Source organism: Micropterus dolomieu, linkage group LG20 (genome assembly GCF_021292245.1).
Source record: "Micropterus dolomieu isolate WLL.071019.BEF.003 ecotype Adirondacks linkage group LG20, ASM2129224v1, whole genome shotgun sequence".
In the NCBI taxonomy this organism is placed as follows: domain Eukaryota; kingdom Metazoa; phylum Chordata; class Actinopteri; order Centrarchiformes; family Centrarchidae; genus Micropterus; species Micropterus dolomieu.
The window spans coordinates 19,625,286-19,649,073 of NC_060169.1; the positions used below are offsets into that span (position 1 = coordinate 19,625,286).

At 39.3% G+C, this 23,788-nt stretch overlaps 1 protein-coding gene across 1 annotated transcript in view; it reads left to right on the forward strand.

Moving 5' to 3' along the window:
- aldh1a2 (aldehyde dehydrogenase 1 family, member A2) overlaps positions 1-12,659 on the forward strand; it is a 26,237-nt gene extending 13,578 nt beyond the window's left edge. Inside the window, exons 7-13 of the mRNA XM_046032677.1 lie at positions 2,624-2,737; positions 6,323-6,425; positions 7,006-7,190; positions 7,368-7,532; positions 9,280-9,437; positions 11,490-11,564; positions 11,802-12,659. Of these exons, the coding sequence (XP_045888633.1) occupies positions 2,624-2,737; positions 6,323-6,425; positions 7,006-7,190; positions 7,368-7,532; positions 9,280-9,437; positions 11,490-11,564; positions 11,802-11,874 (873 nt within the window). The 3' untranslated portion in view covers positions 11,875-12,659. The remainder of the gene's footprint in view (positions 1-2,623; positions 2,738-6,322; positions 6,426-7,005; positions 7,191-7,367; positions 7,533-9,279; positions 9,438-11,489; positions 11,565-11,801) is intronic.
- Positions 12,660-23,788: the final 11,129 nt, after the last annotated feature.

The following is a 23,788-nucleotide window of genomic DNA, read 5'->3' on the forward strand; positions in this document are numbered from 1 at the left end:
GTGTGTGTGTGTGTGTGTGTGTGTGTGTGTGTGTGTGTGTGTCACGCACAGTGGAACTTCCCTCTGATGATGACAGCATGGAAGCTGGCTCCAGCGATCGCATGTGGAAACACTGTTGTCCTCAAACCTGCTGAGCAGACACCCCTCACCTGCCTCTACATAGCATCTCTCGTCAAGGAGGTAAATGACAAGATCACTTTGCCAACCACAAGGCAGTTTGCCAACACTTTGGACAGTCCAATGTTAATACTCCAATAACTGAATCAGAATCATTTACAGGTTTCAGTTTGCCAAGAACACAGTGTACACTATGATTCTGGCCAACACTTTATTTAGATAATCCAATGTTAATGTAACCACAAGGTGACAAAAAACAGATGTTTAATGAAGTGTTACTTGTCTGGTGCATCTTTTCAGAGTCTATAATTCAAATTTCCACCCTTAGATTAACGCCAGCCAACACATTTGCCAGAGATAAAGGGTCAGTCACATAAATAAAATATCTGACACAAACAATATCTCCCACTTGGTGAAAAGAACTACACACACATAAACAAACTGAACGGCTGCAACTGCACCAGCGCTGACAGCCAAAATTAACACTAATAAAATTCAGCTAATATTATTATAAGCTTTTGTTTCATGTCTGGTTTCACTATGTGATGAACTGCTACAAATATGTCACACAACACAAGCAGCTAAAGGTTAGCATAAGGGCTAACACCTTGGAATAAAGTGAAGTGCATTTGAACAGTGATGTGATCGTTTAGGTTAAAAAAGTGCTAAAGTGAACGAGCTACTTAAGCCTAGTTCACACTACACGATATTTAGCCCAATTTGCTGCTCAGCGAGCTCGGTGAGCTCAGCAACCATCAGCCTGTGATCAGGAGTAAATCAGCGGTCGATCTGCGGTCGGCAGTCGTTATGTGTGAACTACACAACAACGCATCAAAACGGCTCCCCGACACATTTCTCACACATCACCAACGTCTGCCAGATATCTAGCATGCCAAATATCTGGACGAGTCGACTGACTCGACATCCACATCCAGCCAATGAGAGCAGGCAGCTGGCAGAGCAGGCAGCTATTTTTCACCACAAAAGCACTTTTTACTCACCTCCAGCTCTCTCTGTAGCTCAGACAATCCCTGCTACCTGCGTGTACTAATCCATTCTTTCACCCATATTCTTTGTCTTTATAATTGGTATCTTTATAATAACAAACAGCAGCTGTTTTGTGTGTAGGTTTGCGTCATTTTCCGTGACAAAACGTGGTTTGGAGACCAGCATCAGGTGACAGAGTCGATGTCAGTTCGCGTAGTGTGTGACCCCATCACTCATCAGTCACGGAGTGTGAGCGCCACACCCACTTCAAGACTCCCGTCACAAGATGGCAAGTTCTGCACTGTGAACCGCTCGGCCATCGGCCGACACTGAAAGTCGTGTGGTCTGCACAAGGCATTAAAAAACCCTGGTGTGTTTGCCCAGTTAGGATGGTTTGTTTGGGCTAGGGTGAAAGCTGGTGCAGACCAAACCACCACACCGAGACCCTTGAGAGGAGGTTGTCTCTGTTTTTTTGTAGTTGGAACATGATCTGACCTTGATTTGACCCAACTACCCTTAACATATCATGCTTAGCCAACATTTCTTCAGTTTAACATGTCAGTTATCTTGTTGTTGTACATGCTCAATATTAGCTTGTTCTGCTCAGTCGTCAGCAGTATAGTACTTTCAAGACTTTCCTGAAAGTGCATTTGGCATTCTGCTGGTATAGTTGTGCCCGGTAGTATATTGTTTAGATAATTACCACAGGGTTATGAGCTAATGCCAATAATGCCATTTCACTATGTTAATTCGCATAGCAATGTTTCTCCCAGAGAAATATGTACTAGTCTAGAACACAGGACCTTCTTCCTGTATTTACTTTCATGCTCCTGCCCCTGACACATCTGACCAATAAATGGAGTGAATGTTCTCATGTGGTTTGTAGCGGTGCATTTTGGTTTGCTTGGATTTTTCTCTGTTTGAAAAAAAACAGAACCAAGGGGGAAAAAATGCTGAGTTTACATACTCATCAACTGATTCAGACCAGAGCAAACAAACCATAGGTGTGAAAACGCCCTTAGTCATTGAAATCAAATCTTTAAATAAAATGATTGGAATAAGCAAACTGAGTGGTGCGTTCTCACTCTAACTTGAAACTCAATAGGAAGTTGAATATCATATCATTGAAGCACAGGACAAAACATAACATAGCTTCATATACAGTGCAGCTAAATCTGTTGAGTCAACATTAATTATGACTAATTCAGTTATCCACGATAGAGGTAAACACATAAGTACATTTAAAAGGATAGGAACAATGCAGCATCACATGTAGAGAAACATAATCATGCTGTACAAATCTCAGTGTCCACATCCTCCCTGTATTCCCTCTGCCCCCTCGGGCCTCGCCTCTTTCTGGAGACTATCTGTCTGTTGCCTTCTTCTTTTTGATGTTCTCTTGCTTCTCTGCTGGTAGGGAGGTTGGGTTGGGTCCGGATTCCCCCACACTGCCTGTAGTTTTGCTTGGCTCTGCTGTCATCTCCGTTAAAGCTTGTTTCCTCTCATATTGTTTTGACAGGCTGGGTTTCCACCGGGAGTCATCAATATTTTGCCAGGATTCGGGCCAACAGCAGGAGCTGCAATTGCTTCGCACATGGGCATAGACAAAGTGGCTTTCACAGGATCAACCAAGGTATTTTTCTCTAATAAAATGGCTCAGATCAACAGCAGCCTACTGCTTGCTTTTGTCAGCAAGTGACACAGTGACCAACATGTGCAGAGCATAACAGCAGGCTGGGTAATGAGGGGACGTTGTGTGTCTCTATTGAAGTCTAAATGGCAAACAAATGGGGTCTTACTTGAGTTGCGTGCCCTGTCATTATTGCAGGGGGCTCTGATATTATCTCACACACATGCACATATTTGTGCTGTCAAGAGTATACAAACACATTCTTTTCCCTTTGCTGTCTCTGCTGTATTAACGTACGTCCGTAGCGCCTCTCATTGAACTTACTATCAGGACACTCGCAAGATAAACCCTTGTAGCTTCGGGGGAGCAGTTAATGGAAAGGTAAATCATCAAGGACATACCATGTTAGGTGTTGAGTGCTCTGAGGTGTTGCGGTCCGAACACATTCCTCGGAGGGAACAGCCAGAGTGACAGCAGATTCCTTTTCTGCAGATCAATTATAAACATCTGTTATTTCTAACTACAAACTAACCCCTCTGGTAAAACCATTTACAGCCATCCTAATGTAGAATTTATGTTATGATGTGACCAGCCTGTATTTCACATGTATCTTGGTACATGAGCCAGGCTTATGTAATGTTCGGATTAGCATTGTGGTTTATGAAGATGTCTGTTTTGACTCTGGTGGTGTGTTGGAGACGCAGTGTGTGTACGTGTTGTTAACCTCCGATAAGATCACACAGGTATAGACATCATAGATTACTGTCCATGATAAAGAACCAAACCATAACGAAAGCAAAATAAGAAAGCACAATGAGAAATGAACGTTAAATTCAAACCTAAATGAATGTCAGACTGTGGGGCGGTGGGGATTTTTGTATACTTACTGTATGTTTGCTTTCCAATATCTCGATCAGTTGAGTGCATAACATATAATGTGAGCTAGAAAACATCTCGAGTGTTAGTAAAGGTGATAATTGAATTAATTCATAAACTAATAGATGTGAATGAAGAAGGTTTGAAGCCATGCTAGCAGCATGACGGAAGGTGGATCTGTCAATCCACCACTTTGGACTAGTAAAGGTAAAAGGTTAAAGTTTTACTTGCTAACCATTAGCATTTGCCTAAGTATAGAGCTGCTAGCATGGCCCTTGAATATGCCATTCAATTTTACTGTTATTTAACTTTGAAATTTTTCAACTTTTTTCATTTAATTGCTTTCTTGTGTCTTAGTGTGTCTATGACTGTTTTTTAAATATGCCATTTTAACCTAAGATCATTTCAACCATTTATTGAAAACTTGTAAATTCAAAAACACAACATGAGCTGAGACCTGGTAACCAAACTTGATAAACATGGTCAAATATTACTGTACTCTCTAGCCTCTAGAGCTTCATCTAAATTGCCTAATAGACTAATCAGAACTACTTAAAGTGCGAGCTTTAGTAGTTGCTATTGGTCCATATATTGTTTCTATAATTTTAAATATTGTCCTAGTTATCATTATAAAATTAAAAAGTACCAAAATCTGAACTATGTACAAATATTCATACAGTGTATGAATGGCTCTAACATTGTGTCTCTATGATTTTCCAGCACAGTATAACATAAAACATACATTTTCCTATTGTCATTCTGTCTCTCACATACAGACACACACCCAATCAGTGTGTGCACGCAAGCTTGCATAAATGCACCTTATAACACAAACATCTTCTTTGTTTTATCATCTCGTCTTGATTGAACATTTCCTTTGTGAGTGGCCCAGTTTTTTTACTAGTTTTCCTGTTGTTTGATGTGATCTGGAGTCAATTACTGAGAGAATGAGCCAGTGAGAGAGAGAGTGCTGATGCCCAGACAGTGAGTCACCGCACTGTAGTAGCAGGGGTGGGGGGATACTGGCCACCACAGCATCTCCTCACAGGGTGGAAGATGGTGGTGTTGCTACAGGTGGATTTTAGGACCGCAACTCATCCTCGTACTGACTCACATGTGGCTGTGACTCCACACGGAGGAGTCTCTCAGCCCAGCATGTTTCCTTTACCCCTGAATAAACACACGCTACCCCCCTTAGTCAGCCTCTTTGTGTTTCTGATCAAAGACAGACAAAACACATCAGACACAAGAAGCCAAGCCAAGTATTGTGTTGTTTTTATACAGCTTTGGTACCAGCCACAGCACAGCAGTTGAGTCTGTTCTATTATACCAGTATCCTAAAGCGACTCTAGACACTAGAGAAGACAGTGAAGGAGGATGAGCCTTTTCCATGCTGGAGGTGGGGTTTTTTGGTTGCGCAGAGAGGGTATTTTTCCACTTTATACTGTTAGTTCTCTCGGAAAGTAAAACAGACTGTATGAGTAACAGGAAGATGAATTCTTGTTTAGGGTTGTGAGGGAGGTGTGTGGGGTTTCTCAGGCTTATTATCTAGTTCCTATCTAGAGTTATGTGTCCATGTCACGACATGGAAAGAAAATCAGTTAAAGAAGGTATTTTATACTGACAAATTTAATTTAATGACCACATCATTACCATGACTTCCATGTTCATCATCTTATCAATCTTAAAGGAGTAGTTCAACATTTTGGGAAATAGTATTTGCTTTTTTGTACGTTGGTGTCTGTGGTAAGATTGATACTACTCGTACATTAAATGTAAGGCTTGCAACCAGTTAGCTTAGCTTAGCATTAAGACAGAGGGAAACAGCTAGCCCCAGTCCAAAGGTAACAAAATCTGCCTATCAGCACCCCTAAAGCTCACTGATTACACATTACCTTCCATAAAACCACAATATGTCATCTTCACACATACACTTTTGTACGGATTAAAAAAACAAGTGTTAATTAGTGAGATTTAGAGGTGCTGGTTCATTTCTAGTCTTTGTGCTAAGCTAAGCTAAACAGCTGCTGGCTCCAACTACATATCTGGTGTAGAGTGGTATTAATCCTGTCATCTAACACCTAAGAAGACGAATAAGTGTATTTTCCAAAATATCAAACTATTCCCTTAAAAGACAATATCAGTGGTTTTGCATTTTAAGCCGATACTACACTGACTTGTACTGTACAAAATAACTAACCAAGTTTGCAAAACTGAATTTGGTTTACTGTTCCATCTGTGAATCTGTTTCCATGTATGTGATTCCAGTTAGGGATCTTATCAAGTGATCCTGTTTTTTAAATTTATTATTTATTAGTCTTCATTTTGTTTATGTGTCACTCTTGATAAGGATAAATAAAGTGAAAAACCACTGCAAATCCCTTGTTGTCTTCCATATCGACAGACTCATTTCACACCCCCCCTCACCACCACCCACACACTTTGTGGTTGCTTCTTCCTGCCCTTCATTAGACATCAGATGCAGTTCCTGGCTGAAACCTAATTCTATTTTCCTGTTGCTGTCTCCAAAAACCTGTAATAGATATTCATTCTGTGTGTTTTCAAAACTCATGTTTCAGCTGCCCTACCGATGCATTCTCTGTTTGGAGCTAACCAACCTCTTTAAGCTATTTAATGGCTCCAGCTGATTTACTGATCTGGCTCTGGGCCTGCATCTCTGTAAGTAAACCTCAGATCTGTTTCCTTTGCTAGGTCGGCAAGCTGATCCAAGAAGCAGCTGGGAAGAGTAACCTGAAGAGAGTGACGCTGGAGCTGGGAGGAAAGAACCCCAACATCATCTTTGCAGATGCTGATTGTAAGTTTCCAAGTAATGTTTTATTCAGTGCTCCAGTCACCCTCACTAGGTGGTCTGTCACTATTTTGTTTGGTTATGTGTCCCATTCTCAGGTCCTTCTATATATGGATAAACATATGTGGACTGAGAATCTTAAAATACTCAAAAGCTTTGTAGTGGTATGAAAACTTGTGGATGGATGGGTTTCATATAAAGTGGCTTGCCAAACTGGGGGTGGTGAGGCTTTCAAACGCTTTCAGCAGCCGTGAGAGGCCTGTAAATCAGGAGAATGGACCCTGACTCAGTCGGGTGCTTTAGCCGAGTCCCATAAATCACGGGGGTCCGTTAACCCTTCGTGCACAACAGCAGGGTCCTGTCTCTCAGGTGTCAGGTATCAGATTTGCACAGGATAGCTCCAATAAATATCTGGGCAAATTTTGTAACAATGGACTACACACATTACTTTTAATTTTTTTTAACCAAATGAAGTTTTTGTATGTACATGTGAAGATTATACCTTCTGTTAAAATTCAATTCTGTCTTATTTCAAGTTTTTACGAGTTTTATCTAACTACTGAGTAACTAAAATCCCTTTTCCTAGTGGACTTGGCTGTAGAACAGGCCCACCATGGCGTGTTTTTCAACGCAGGCCAGTGCTGCACGGCAGGCTCTCGCATTTTTGTTGAGGAGCCCATATATGATGAGTTTGTTCGGAGGAGTGTGGAGAGAGCCAAGAGGAGGATAGTCGGGAGTCCTTTTGATCCCACTACTGAGCAGGGTCCACAGGTGAGGTCAACAGATCCATAGCTTCATGAAACTTCAGCAGAGGTTTCATGTGAGCAGAAGTTCTGTTTTCTTTTTCTTTTAGTTTGTTGTATCTCATCTTTTGTGTTTCTCTGTCATTTTTTTATTCGTCTTCTCGGTCCTGGACTCTCCTATAATGTCTGTCCTCCATGGCCACAGATCAGTTGGGAGCAGCAGAATCGTGTGTTGGAGTATGTCCAGAGCGGCATCAGTGAAGGAGCCAAGCTGGAGTGTGGAGGCAAAGCTCTGGGCGTGAAAGGGTTCTTCATTGAGCCCACTGTATTCTCTAACGTGAGGGATGACATGCGCATCGCTAGAGAGGAGGTACATTGACAAAGAATAGAGATTTTGATAATTCTAGCTAGCAACTAATGCATGTATACATAAGTGTGGAAAGCAGTGGTGGAAGAAGTAGTAAAAGTACTACAATATAAAAACACTCCATTCAAGTCAATGTTGAAAGCTTCCACCCATCCATCCATCGTCAACCGCTTATCCTGTGTACAGGGTCGCGGGGCGCTGGAGCCAATCCCAGCTGACATTGGCCGAAAGGCGGGGTACACCCTGGACAGGTCGCCAGTCCATCGCAGGGGTTGAAAGCTTGACAAAGTCAAAATACCTAAAGTATTATTAGCAGAATAAACTTAAAGAATCTAAAGTAAAAGTAATCATTATGCAGAATGACCCCTTTCAGAGGGTTATATTATCTTATATATTATATTAAACAATGTTATTACTGATGCATTAACATGTAAGTGCCATTTAATGTTGTAGCTGGTTAAGGTGGAGCACATTTAACTGCTTTATATGCAATTGGATAGTTGAATAATCTATAAAAATGCATTAAACTGAAATGTAAACGCATGAACTCAAGTACTCTAAAAATTGTACATAAACCTGCACTGCAGAACGTTTGTCTCCCCTTCTGGCACTGAGAGGAATGACACAAACAATCGATGTTTGCTTATGACATATGCCTACAAGTGAGTTTGCCCCAATCTCGAGTTCAGAAATAGTTACAAAAATACAGAGAGATTTCCACAGTTCCAAGACAATAATCCATTATTTAGGTAGAAAAAAATGTAATAGTTACAAAGCCTACTCCAAATATTTTACAAATTCCCACCTGTCCAAGAGCAGTAATGCTAGATCCGTGTCTGCCCTCAGTCCTTTCAGTTCTTTCAGCGCTGTCCAACAAGGAAAAGCTACACCAATCGTTTCCTTGTTTGTCCTTGCCGTGGATTGCTTTCTTTTTTTTGCCTGTAATCCTTCTGCTGAACGCCAAGTTTCTTTTTTCCTGTAGAATCAGAAACCTTTCTTGGACGCTTCTTAGGTTTTTCTGCCATAGGCTCTGCCATACCTCTAGTTGCTGTAGCCTTCTCCTTTGCTACGGTTGCAACACAGCTATGTAGAGAGAGTTGCGTCATTTTCATCTTCATTCAATTTCAATTGCGGTTTTATTGGCATGACTAGATACAATACAATACCAAAGCATATTAACACAATCTATACAATCATAATAAACATAAATAAATAATAGACAATTCTTAATAATAAATGTTCTCTTCAGCAATACTCTGCCTGTATTTTATTTTTTACTTATTATTTTTGCTGTGTTGGGGATATTTCTGGGTGTCAGTCTTTGGGCAGTAGCAAGGTGTGAGGGCGGGAAGCTATAACAACTTAGCGAGCAGGTTACATTGCCGTCTCACACACAGACAGGATTAAGCTGGCTGGATGACAACACATATAGTGGGAGTGTGATGTCATTCTCTGCTTAGGATGACATTATTCTACTATATCTTACATAGCAAATATTATTAGCTGCTATAGTAATGTTCAGAATTCATGTATAGAACCTTTAAGTACAGTACTTGAGAAAATGTACTTCAGTCACTTTCCACCATTGGTGAAATTACATACTGGATAAAGTTTTTGTGTGAGATGATTGGTGGTAATCTTATCCTTAACCCTTCATGCCTCTTTATATGTGAACAATAATATAAATAATGTAAATGAATGAGAGGATTTTAAATCTATAACCAACCTGTTTATTCTTATCTGTTTACAGATTTTTGGCCCAGTCCAGCAGATCATGAAGTTCAAAACTATCGAGGAAGTGATAGAAAGAGCCAACAACACAGATTATGGTTTGGTTGCAGCTGTATTCACCAATGACATCAACAAAGCCATGACCATATCCACAGCCATGCAGGCTGGCACTGTCTGGTGAGTTTCATCTGCTGTGCTTCCTTAGCTGCAATCAGTAATATTTTTCATGTGGGAAATATCAACCATTTCAGACTCTGGCATCCAGAAACTGTAAATTGGCCGTGTGCCACTTCACTATCATTACACAAGCCGCAAAGAAATGTTTTCCTTCCTTTTCTTCACTTTATCCCTTCAGCTCAGACATTCAAGATATAAAAATATCAAAAGCAGCGTGCCAGGGCAAGACAACAATGTAAATCGTAAATGTAAATTGACACCCTAATTTTATAATTTGTATAAATTAAATGTTCCTAAAATATTACTTCTTGAATTCATCTAAAATTGTTTTGTTTCTTTTGTAATTACCTGCAGATGGCTTTAAGTAGAGGTAGACGTATAGCTAACGGTATCCGCCAGTTTTTCACCACTTGTCATACTTGACTGCAATCCTCTGCAAGCTGAGGAAACATCTTTCGACTTTGTCCTTCATTCTTGATGCTACGCAATCACCATCCCACATCTCATCCTCTGTTGATGATTATTTTGGTACTCTGAGAAGGACCAAACCTATTTTTTCACCATCTTTTCTTCCTTGACAAATCCTGTCTTTTCCAGACAATAGTCCGTAACCGCTGAAACCGACCATAATGACCAGTTCTTAAAGAATTAAGAAAGTTCGTAAAGAATTCCCTTCATCCCTTCATTGAATATTTAGTCATAAATTTTGTCTCATCATTAGATTTCTCTGTTGGCTTGGCTTGTACAGCCTCACCAAGTTTTCTCATGACACACCTCAGCTTTCTGTCAAAATTACTCTTACACAATTACACAACTTTTCTCCAGTACTCCGTGCTTTATTCACCAAACATTTTCCACTACTTTGTCTTCACCAGATCACCGTAGATGCTAAGTACACAAAACAACATTACCATCATATTTTAAAAATCACGTTTTAAGAAAGCACATAAACATAACAAAGCAATTTATTTAAACGCACAGTGGCACATGTAATGTTCTGCCACTAGGGGACTCTCACATCAAAACAATAACAAAAGAAGTAGTTTGATGATGGGAGTTGTTGTCGCCACCACCACTACTGCCTTCATTGCAGTCAGCTTCTCCCGGTTAGATTTCCTTCAGTGTTCATCGTTCAAGGTTTTTACTGGTTGCCGAATTATCCTCAGAGGTCTCCTACTCTCCAAAACAGGCCAGCTGAATAAAACCAGTAAAACACTAAATAAAGAATTTCTGTGTTCTGTGTTTCACTGACACTGTTGGGCAGATACCAGATGCTCGTAGCCCCGGCTAACGTTTACTCAGCCTGTTTCTCTGATAACTTAAGATCCAGACATCTGATGACTAAAATGCCTAATCCAGTTGAAATATAGTTAAAAATGACCTCTTAAAAATGTGGCTTAACGCATGATAAAGAGTACATTTTTGATAGCTTCTGGCAGAAAACCACAACTCTGACATATGGGCAAAGGCGATATGACGACAGTGACAGTCGACCAAATAAAACCCACTGTTACGTTGAATAAAATTACGGCTTTCTCTGGTTTGAAAATTGTTTGGGTTAATGTAAGTACACAACTCGAGAAACTATATAACATAGGCCTAGTTGTTTTTAGACATTTTAATGCAGAAAACTTACATATTATACCTTTAAAATGACAATGTCTTAGTGTGGCTGCAGCCTCCGGCAGAGTTATGTCTAATTTTCTCAGCCCGAAAACTTTCAGTCGTCAGACTACTCCTTTTCCCCAACTTCCTCTCAACTTTGATCTTCTTAGCATTCTTAGCATCTTTTCTTTCCAGGCTTCTGCAGTTAGTAAATTCACAAATATACAACCTAACAACTTGCAGCTGTGTTTGCAAAATAATAATGGAATAATGTTGTTAGAAGTAGATGGTTTCAAATACAGCAATGATGATGATAATACCTTCATCAGTCTTACTGAATGCAGCTTTGATACTACTGCTTTTGACAGAATTATGCACCATTTTACAATAGCAAACCGCATAAGTGAAACGCACAAGAGTAATCAATGTTTTGTGTGTATTTCCCAGGATAAACTGCTTCAATGCTCTGAGCACACAGTGTCCATTTGGAGGATATAAAATGTCTGGAAATGGACGTGAATTGTGAGTATGACTTGGTAGCCTGCCCGCAGAATGTTACTAATATTGACTTTCTGTTTTGAAAACCTACTTTCCAAAATTGCATAACATCGCATAAATCTTTATCTAAGAGGATATTGCAATTTTTCTACACCAGGAGCCTCCAGCAGTGTATACACTATATTTCAACACAGCTGTCAGCACGACAGTTTAAACAAAATGAACAGCATTGTTACTATTTCCTCTTGTCTCTCTTTTCAGGGGAGAAAGCGGCATGAAGGAGTACTCAGAAGTGAAGACCATCACTATGAGGATGGTCACCAAGAACTCTTAAGGCAGCCACACTTTTTTGGGAGCAGGTAGCATATTCCTCATCACTGACACCACCTCATGTCAGTCCGTCCACGGTGGCAAACCACATTAACCATCAGAACTAGTTATCTCCATGGTAACTACAGGCTGTGACCACTTGCTGCCCTCCCAGTTCCTCCATCAACTCTGCATTGCTCACCACGGACAGTCAGTCAATCCCTGTCCAGCTATCTCCACTCGCCTTGAGTTTGTGGACTGTCTCTAGTCTAAACGACAACCACTGAACTACCCCCATAATGTATACCTCCTCCACTAACTACACTAAAGCACTCACAGAGACGATGGGGAAGGCTGTTCTGACTGCAAACACCAATAACAACCCCCCTCCCAGCCGCCTGATCCTCACTCCCCAGATGCTGGATGCTCAGAGACTCAGTCACTGCACTTGCAATCAACCCTTTACTAGCAACTTGTAATGTGCTGGGAGGAAGATTTTCTTTGTACTGTGTGGTATGATCGTCAAAAACCTCATGTGTCATTGTCTTCGTAGAATTTATGCAAGCATGTCAGCTCATTTAAGACCTCTGATGATGTCAGCCTCAGAGATGAATGGATGAAATGTTAATGCAGAATTAAAGTTGATTTTCTAATTGTCTTTGTTTATATTTTAGCTTGTATGACTTAACACTGTATGTCAACCGACTGATGTAAACATGAAGATTTTAACCTCTTAAAAAGCATGTTACTCTCACCTGCTAATAAGAGGAGTAGATGTATTTTAAACATTATTAAACTGATTTTCATTGATGTCCATTTATGTTTATGTTTATACAATCATATGCTATGAAATTATAAAATTACCATAGTTTTTTTTTTTCAGTAAAAATCTTTTTACTGGAAAATTGTTTTTGAGTGTTCAATGCATTTTTAGGACTCAGTGTCCACAGTCATGTCTCAGCTTTCTCTGCTGCTCAACAGGTCACACAGTTTCATATACACATCTTATATTAATCAGGTGGGAGAAATCTGGTGCGGACCTGCATCAAACACATCAGTTATTTAATTACTTGTGTATTCGAAAATGAGTGTTGATGAATCTCATTTGGACATAAACTGTCCCAAAGAGATTATTTAACTGAAATATTCATGAACGTTAAACACATGTTGTATTATAATTTCTGAAGAAGTATGGAAATACATATTTACATATCTTTATGGTTTTAAATTCTCAGACAGTGTTCCTCCTGGGCACGCTCTATATTAAAAGCACTATGAGAATATAGAATATATAATTGAAACTGAAATGAATTGAATTAGCCAAATGTTCAAGTTTGTAGAACCCTTTGTAGTCCCACCTACTGGGCAGGTAGACTCATGACACAAAGGTACTATGGTTTTTCTTTTACAGAAGACATTTTCCCATGTAACCATAGGAAAAGCACAGGTGTAAATTGTAAAATTAATGGTGGCCGAATTCCATCTGGCTGCTCCAGTTTCTGTGTCCCGGCACCTGTGCTTTTCCTAATGTGAAAAGCTGCTACATAAAATTCCAGTGGTCGAAACATCAACAAAAAATCTAAATATTGTGGAAATCCATAAGAAACAAATTCAAAGCTAATTATGTAGCAGATGAGATACTTTCAGTAACATTACCATTTTATCTTATCTTATTATTGATGGGTTGGTTCTTCAGTGTCTGTGGGTTGCCATTTACTTCAGATAGTAGATAATAGGTCATCAAAATGACCAACAGAGGGGGAAGAAGGCAGGAGGAGCAACATCCAAGACCAGAAGTTGCTTAATAACAACTTCATTCAACATTTACATGCAAGCCTAATTACTTAAGTGCACTGTTTTTGTCAGAGCCACTGAGTAAAGTCAACAAATACTGTAAAATTAAGAGTGGGAGATATGTAATGGTGTATATAAAATTTTAATTACAGGCTGATCGAACTTGCGTGACTTTCATCACAGCAACTCACATGTGCCTTTATGCACTCCCGACAACATCTGGGCATGCTCCTGATGAGACAGCAGATGGTGTGAGTTCCTGGTTAGTCTGTGGCGCTACTTGGTGCTGTCGGATGCACCAAAAAACGTCCCAGATAGTACTGTGGCCTCACAGCAAGAAGGTCACAAGTTCAAACCCTGGTTGCCACGGCCTTTCTGTGTGGAGTTTGCCTGTTCTCCCCGTGTCTGCGTGGGTTTCCTCCGGGTGCATGTTTGTGACAATAAAAGTATCTTCTTCTACGTGAGGCCAGGCATGGTCCCGTACCAGGAGGAACCCAGGACCACTGTACCAGTTTAAGCTCCGACAATGGCTCTGAGGAATTCAGATCCTCCAGGAATATGCCTCCACAGACAATCCCATGCCCACCACTGGCGAATGCAGCACAGTGCTGCAAGTCCCTCATGCCACCCTCATGAAGTCTGTTTCTGACAGTTAACTCACATGCACAGTAGCATGGTGGTCATCTTGTAGGGCTCTGGCAGTGCTTCTCCTGTACCTCCTCGCACAAAGGAGCAGATACTGGTCCCGGTGCTGGGTTGATGCCCTTCTACGGCCCTAACCAGCTCTGCTCGTGTAATGGCCCGTCTCCTGGTATCTCCTCCATTTGCTTGAGACTGATTATGGATTCCCATATTTTTATTTTTGAGCAGGCCAAACATATATTTGATTTAGGGCTGTCAACCGTACAGGTTGTTTTTACAGCAACATTTTGACTTATCGTAGTAGGAAAAGCATAGGTGTTACTAACAACATTAACAATGGCTCCGTGGTATTCAAGTGTCCCAGTAATGAGACTATGACAGGGAGCCAGCATGTACAATACCAGGACCCTGAAGCTGAAGCATCTAAATGGAATTCAGCCATTATCGTTTGTTGTCAGTGAAACAAAATGTTGAGGACAACGGGGATTTGGTTTTTGCAAGTCTGCAACATGTTGATTTCCAGTGTAAAAAAAGGAAAAAAGGATTATGTTGTTGAAATTAAACTACAGAGTCAACATACAAACAGATAAAGATGGAGAAAATAACGTAATTTAAAGTTAAATAATCACTTTCCTTAGTATGTTGAGTAAAACGATCATACAGAACATCAATGTTACATTTTATTGATTTTTGAACAAACAGCACACACAGTTACATTATTCAAGTGTCATCTTTGATTTATTTAAAGAGAGAGGTGTGACATGTGCCCCTTGAGAGCATCTGAAACAACAGAAATATGAGTCTGGCTGATGTTGGTGTTGAGATGAACAGATGTAAAGTAATGGAGCCTTTCTTTGGCAATCAGCTTTTGAATTATCAGCGTACATTTTCCCACAATTCCCTTCCCAGTTGGTATCTACAGCCTTTCCAAAGAGAAGATGAAAAAGTGATCTCCTTATTGCAGCACTCTGTTAACACAACAGGGAATGTCAGTGCAGACTGTGGACACACACTCACAAGTTAAGAGTGCAACCATGAACCTTCATTTGTCTTCTAGCAAGAGAACTAGTGAAATAAGGCTGCACTGGGTCTCATATTTTCAGTATTACCAAGAATATTTTATACAAGTCCACAAAAAAATATTTGTTCCCCCACTTAATTCAAATTTAAGTAACACTTGTTACTCTTCAGCCCCTTTAACTTCCTAATCTACTGAAACAGCTTCCTTACCATAAAGACTGAAACATCACGCATAAGAAATTCTATTAAAATCATTCGAATAATATGGATATCAGAAGGTATTAGTAAGCCATCCTGAATTCCTGTTTCAGTACCGAATGGAGAAGTGCTTTTGAAATCTTCTTTGAATCCTAACTAAAAACAAAATTGTCTGGAAAAGTATTTTTAGAAAAATAAATCCAATTGGGTCTGCATCTCCTTAGTGGGAACCCTTTGGAAAGCCTTATTTTCTTAGTGTGTCCAAGCATAACCCCACAGTTAAGGACATCAGCTTGGAAACAGACCACACACTGACAGGGACATTCACCCTTTGTCCAGATGGACCCTTATCCTTCAAAAGCCATGTTTATAGATTCAGTTAATATTCCAGCAAGATAGTCCTGCTTTTCCTATTATCTGTTCTTTCATAATATTTTCTCACACAAGTTAATAACTGACCAAACAGAGCTGTCTCTCTGTGCCTGCTCGATCAAGTGTGATGTTGTCTGGTCTTTTTTGGGGGTTATTTTTTTATTTCACAGACATGTATTGTAGAGCCGTGTGTGTGTATGTGTGTGTGTGTGTGTGTGTGTGCGTGTTTGCAGGAGACGTCTGATTTTTCTCACTGAAATGTTGTGCAAGCGTCTCTGTACATGCTCTCATTCCAGTATGAGTCAGGACCCACTGTGTGAACATATCTGCAGAGTAGAGACTCCTCCACACAGTAATGCTGTGACAAAATACATGAGAGTGAAGGTGACAAGACTGTTTGAAATTACAGGAAATAACATCTTTCTAAATCAATGACTCTACAGTCTGGAATAAGTTAATAAATGGAGTTTTTTTTCTTTGTGCACTATAGGAGGATTTAGAGGTTTGACACACTCATAGGTTTAATTTACACTGGGGACGCTGGGGACATGTCCCCACCACTTTTAAACACAAAGTGACGCCCTTGGACACACCGGGTTTGACTTAGGGAGAGGCCAAAACCTGGAGCTATCGTTGGCAAAAGGATAAAACATAATGTGGAAACAGCAAAACAGTTACAGTGAAATGTAATCAAAATAAGTAAATCAGGGCTTCTTAAAGTCCAAGTGAAATGACATTGCATATTTTGTGTGCTACCGCAAACGTATCTGCTCAATTAATCTCTTGTCCTGAGAAAAAATCAGAAACCAAAATGTTTCCTATACACTTTGATCACCCCCTGATTTATCTTTTTAAAGGTTCATATTTGTGTTTTTTACTTAAATATTAAGCAACTATCGAATAGATTGCTATGAAATTTGGTACAGACATTGAAACAACTTTTGTGAACTTTTCATCTAGCACCATCTTCAAGTCAAAATTCTTATTTGTCTGGAACTGACACTTTGGACCAAATACCTGCAAAATAATATTCCCATCATCTTTAGCTGTGCAGTGTGTTTAATGCTAATTTGCAAATGTTAGAATGCTAACATGCTAAACTAAGAAGGTGAACATTATACCTGATAACCATCAGCATGTTAGTATTGTCTTGGTGATAATGTTACCATGCTAAAGTAGCATTTTGTGAAACACACAGCTGTGCCTAAGTATAGCCTCACAGAGCCACTAACATGGCTGTAGAGACTCTTAATCTTAACCCCAAATGGTTATACAGTTTTTTGGAATGAAACTCTTCCACTGTAATTGTGGCAGGCAGGGTCAGGGTCAAGTGTAGGTTGGGAAATGAGAGCCAATCTCCAGCAAGAAGCACATGATAATAATCAACTTTCTATATAATCTAATATAATATCAGTGTCCCGCTTTGTTAGTATAATTTAAACCAGCTTAACCTGAAGGAGATTAAACATGTTTGAGGAGCTGGTTTCAGGTATTGATAAATTCATTAAGCTTCTTTAACAGACAACATAAAGTTTCCCTTTTGTCTATGTGCAATGATGTAACACACCAAAGGTCAAAACAATAACAACCATACGACCATTGTTATACATAAAAGATACATACAGTAACAACCTTTTGAAAATAAAAGATGTAGTGATGGCCTCTCACGTGTACATATATATGTGATTAATAGGTCACTGACACCTCCAGTTTAATTTATCACATAAAACATATTTTGCATTAAGAAGTGGTATCCTTAAAGACTGGTCAAGCCGTTATGGGATAGATAATGTATTGGATGATTTAAGCGGTGTCTTGGAATTACTCCAAGGTTAAGTGGTAATCCCATATCCATCAACACTTGAATCCCAATACAAATGACCTGAACTATGTATTTATTGGAAAGAGCACTTATGGAGCTTGATAAGTATCATTCACCAGCCATTACCCTATGCTCAGAAAGATGATCTATGAGAGCCATTTGCATGCTAATCTCTCCATCTGCTCAATAGCCTTAAATGTTCAATTTTGCCGGTTTCTTAGATTCAACCACGAGAAATAACTTCCTTAAGAACAGAATTACTGAAGTGATCTATCGGTATTCCATGGTGTGCCAAATTAATTCTGGGACTAATGAAATGACTCATTTTTACCTTAAGGACTTAAATGAGATGGTGACATTGCAGCTTTGAATGTCATCATAAAATTTGTGCTTGACATGCCTATGGTCGAGCTTGAATATAGCCATTTCTTCATTACAATGGGGGAGAAGAGGTAGAAGAAGACGCCTATCGGACTGACCCAAAGGGAGGTTTCAATGCTTCCCTGCTCAAGGCAGAGACAAGTAATTGTGTGGGCTTAGATTCCTTAAAAATATAAGAAATTGTTCAACTGCTAAATATAACAGTGTAACAGCACATACATCATAATAATATTTTACATCAGCAGGAACTATTTATAAAAGTTGGGAGGGGTGTCAATTTGTTCACAAAGAACATCCAAAAATAACCATGAGCCTTTTTCCAGAGTGATTTCAGTGTAATGATCATAATGCTTACAGTCACTAATGATGTCAAAATAGTTTCCATCTGTCTATACGATCAAGTATGAGTCAAAGACGGACGCATGAACGTGATGTAAGCTACTGATCTTTTCTTACTCTTTCTCTCTCTGTAATTCTTTGGAAATTACAGTCTACAGATTTTGTAGTTACCTACCCCTGGGTACAAGGGAAGAAGTATAGGGAACAAGGAAGTTAACAAGTTTGCTTGAAAGAAAAACCTAGAAATGGTAAGTACTTTTTTAATTACTCGTTACACTAATTGAAACCTCTCCACTATAAGGAAACAAAAAGCAAAACAAAACAGACATATAGATACTCAGACAGAGAAAACATTATCATACGTAAACTACATTTAATTTCCATGTACAGCATAAAGTATCCCCAAATCTGTTGTAACTTGAAATGCTCTCCAGATATTGATTAGCAGTCCTTCAGATATTTTTCATTAAAGAGCAATATAACATTTTGTCTGCAGTTTACAAAGGCAGACCAGTTTTTGCAAATGCATGTGTTTCTGCAGTGTCATGGTTAACATGGTTAAGACCTAGGGTTGTCTTAATTATTTGAGATATGCTATGCTGAAAAGTGGTGCTGACTGTATTTTGTAGTTTAGGGAAGACAATGTGATACAGCCACTTACGCCCCTCTTTGTGACCTTGTTTTCTTGATTATAACCAGACTGTTTGCTAGGAGAACACCATGACACCACTGTTGTGTGGGATATCTTTCCGGGTACCTGTATTTTTTAATAAAATAGATCCAAAATAAGACAAAAGAGACTGTTGTCACTGCAATTATCATCATTTAAAAAACACACTGAACTATTTTATAACTATAGTTATAAAATAGTTCAGTGTGTTTTTACATCCTTCTTCCAAGCTTAAGCCAAATGTTTATTGTTATTATTTACCTCAAATTTTCTTAGTAATTACACTGACTATAATTTGCGGCCTCTCTTTCTCTCTCTCTCTCTCTCTCTCTCTCTCTCTCACACACACACACACACACACACACACACACACACACACACACAGATGATAAACAGTATCAGAAAGCCTCAAGTATAACAAATCCTCGACATCACATCATTTCTATTACCAGTGTAAGCAGAAAACACATGTATAATGCATAAACTTTTAACTGTCAAGTACAGCAGTACTGGTCCTGCCATTCTACATTGTCTTAAAGAAAGCCTGTCTCAGCCAATCAAATCTGTTTTCTTCTTTATTCTGTAAAAAAAACAGTCTGCAACATGTGCTGCAACATTATAAAAACTGATGAAAAAAATGTTTGTGGTAGTTTTGAAACAGCGCAGAAAAAGTGACGTCTGGAAGTGAAATGAAATTAATCTTTCCTCCAGACCTAAAGAATAATTCTTCAAACCAAAGTATACAAACACTTAACTCCTGCAGAAACCTCTAAATGTTTACAACAAATTAGTGTCTCATGTTTGGATGTTGCAACAGGAAGCATGTAGGAGCCGATCTTCAGTACAGCTTTTACTACACCAGTACACACAGAATTATTTGTTTCTATTCAAATTGCAGTGTTACAGGAGTGTATTATAGAACTAAACAGTGCAATTTCTGCAGAAATTGTGGTGTGAATGCTGGCTGTTGAAGGTTAATGCTAAACTGGATTGCTAAACTTCATGCAAGCTCTCATTTCAGCCTCTCTCTTAAACAAGCAGTGGATGCTCCTGTCTCTTTAAGCCCCCCTCCAAATTGGCAGAAAATATAAGAAGCCTAATAAGTCTCCTTTAATGTGTGTGTGTGTGTGTGTGTGTGTGTGGGCGTGCACAGTTATGCATATATGTGTACTGTTTGTGCATGACACACAGTTATGCATACATGTGTTCTACAATGAAGTAAAGCTTAACGCTCCATGTTTTCAGGGCTCTGTGTGTGTGTGTGTGTGTGTGTGTGTGTGTGTGTGTGTGAGAAAATAGCTTAACTTCAGTCCACCAATCAGAACAGAGGACCCAGTCCTTTGATCTTTGATCAGCTAATTTATGTCACCAAGGTAACCAGCTCTACAACAGAGACACATAGGAATATCCCTCTGAAATTATCTAAATCTTTGCCTCAAACAAACCTCCTCAGAGACTAAACTATAGGTCGTATCGACGAAATGACTTGACCGGGAGCGGCAGAAGGCATTTGTGAACAATATGATGTATTTTTTGTTTGGATAAAGTTGAAAAAAGTGACCACTTTGGCGAGTTGAAAAACTGGTACATTCTGTTCTGGTCAAGAAAATTTGAGGAGAACTTACAATGGCAGCCAATGCAATGAATTTTCTGTCACTCTTGTCCTTTGGAAGGACACAGAGACAAATCTATAACTCCGAAGGATTTAAAAAACCCATGTGAGAAACCACAACAAAATTTCACTATGTTTCTGGTGTAAAATTATGCACGAAGAGTTAAAAATGTGGTCAAGCCAGCGAGTTAAACAGAAAAGTTTAAGACAATTTCACAAGCCTGCTACACTGTAGTGATGATGTCACCCACTCTAACTCTCGCAATACACACCCATTATAAACTCAGAAAAGAGCTCAAAAAAGCATAAAACTTCGACAGCGACCGTGAACAAACCATAAAATATATCAAAAAGCTGAATGCATCATTAATAGATTAACTTCTTGTGACCAATTTACAAGTCTGTAGCTGAAAGTATGCTGAACTGGTGATCTTTCAAAGTGGAGTCGGTATGAGGAGGATTTTGACAGTCTCTCCATTCACTTACAATGGGAGAATTTTCCTGGAAAACCTTGAATATTTTGAAATGTATTCAAGGTATCAATGACAAAAGTAATAGCACCCCATTCCTCATTGAGTCGGACAACTTGGATGGAGTTTCTACGCAGCATTCACAACCAAGTAGGTATGGTTTTACAAATATAATAACAGACCAGCCAAAACATTTAGAAGTTCAACTGATGCTGGTCTGAAAAGCATCATTTAGTCCATTTAACTCCCGGAAGGAAAGAAAGCGGAAGTGCCACCAATGTTTCGGCAGTTATTTTATTACAGTCCGGCTTTTAGTTTTAGTTAATTAGTTAAAAAACGGTTCCTCTTGTGTTTGTGGTTTCCAGGAAAAAAACATTTATTCTAAACTTTAAATTACAAATGATCTGCTAAATCATGTGATTCTATTTGGATATTTTTTTCTGGTGTGGCGATGCACTCTTGGTGAAGTATTGGCATTAAATAAAGTTCAGTACAAAAACATAATACTATTATTTACAGCCTTTCTCCCTTTTCAGACAAGACAGCACAAGAACAAGCTGTGAGCAATCAAAACCAAATAAGGGAAGTCCAGTTGGCTGCAAAGCAGACATCCGGTAGACTCTTAGTAAAGACCAATAACAATCGAGTGAAATGCATTTTGCAGCCTTGGCAGGTTGATGCCTCTAAACTTTCATCTTGCAAAGTCATTTTTCAAGTCAGGATGGATGTCATTATTATTGGTGCAAAGATAAGAGACATGGAGTCTACAGTGCGTAGGAGGAAATCAAAGAATCTTGCACTCTGTAGATGACTTGTCCTCACTTTATTATCAATTTTCATCAGGCAAAATGTATACACAAGCCTCTCAAAAACCACAGTAACTTTCAGCTTGTGTTTGTCTGTTGTATTTGAAAGGCAGGCAACCTGGAAACACAACAAGGCATCAGCGAGGACTGTTGGATATGGGCTCTGCCAAGACAGACCGCTAAGATCATTTTTGTGTGTGATCCCTGGACAGGCTACATCCTGTACTGAAACAGACACCAGAATCTTTTGTTAGCTCCACTGACAACACCAGTCTTCTTGCAAGACATGAAATTAGAAAAACAAAGCAGCAGCTTTCACACAAATCTTGCTTTGATGAAATGTCCTTTATTAGTTGCAGGAAGTAATTAAAATCTGTGGTATCAAGTCTTGGGCCTGAAATACGTACATAATAACTGCTGTAGAGCTCCTTTTACCCCTTCCTTTCCACCATCCCTGCTTTCTACTACTCTGGACATTCTACATGTACTTCGTATCATGAAGTCATCATAACTTGTTTGCACAGCATTGGAGGCTTTCTATGGGACACAGTTCAGATAAGAACATGCCTAATTTACAGTATATTCTGCCTGCAGGTCTCCAGGAATCAAACATTTGCCCCCTGCCAGACTATTACTGCTGGTAGGCTCCTATGTTTTCAGTTGATATCGCATTTTCCAAACAAATTTGCATTTAATCAAATTACCCAGACTGACAGACACGTAGCCAACCGGGGGCCTTCGGGGCCATCTGGAACCAACAGTCTTGGTACTAAGAGTATCAGAGTACATCCAATGCAATACCGGTGCACTTCCTCTGAGTTAAAATGACAACAACCTATCCTAACCTATCTATATGTAAAATATTTTTCTCTATGATATATTATTGCTCATTGTGGTAACAAAGAGAATACCATAGTGCTCTGATGAAGTCTTGTTTGTGGAAAAAATAAAATGGTAAGCCTTTGCATTGAATTTCTTTTTTCTGTTTTTGGGGTGTTGTTATCACAGTTCCTGAGAATCAGATTATGTTTTTGTAAACCTTAGTGGATATCTGGTAAACCTCAAGGGAGGGAGATGTGGATTCATATAGGTGCTGCTGTCTGGAGGTCAATGCTGGCCCAGCTGAGGTTAGAAACCCTTACACACACTCAAACTTTTGGAATGACTAAAATGTCTCTTCTCATAAAACCCTTATTTCATAATCTCACAATAAGTGCTAGTCTGAACATTGTAGGGGTGCTACTGTTGTAGTACTCAAGACCACTTAAGACCACTTTAAGACCACTTTTTGATGGTCTTAGTCTCGACTCAAACTCGACCGCATTAGTACTTGGTCTTGTCTCGGTCTCGGACATTGAGGACTCGAGATTTTATTTCAAGACCAGTCCATAACTTTGAGAATATCAATAAACTGCATTTGCATTTTCTGATTTATTTGTTAACATCCTAACTTTGATTGGATTGAAAACGTATTGCTTCAAATGCTACCAATAACACTAATTAAAAATGTGTTTTTCCCTTTAATGACTGTCACCCCTCCCTGCGATGTTAAACATGGAAAAGAAGTGTTGAATAAAGATGCTTGTGTTGATTTCAGCTCTTAGTGTTTGTACGTGGGTGTTTTTATGGGATTGTGGATCTTTCAGATCAGTTTGAGAAGTACCTATGATCTTGTTCCACATTTTACTGTGTGTCATGTAATGTGGGGAACTGGTCTTGGTCTTGACTCGGTCTTGCCCTCCCTCGGTCTTGATCTCAACTTGGTTTCAGCCCCTAAAAGTCTTGGTCTTGTCTCGGTCTCGATAAGCTCTGG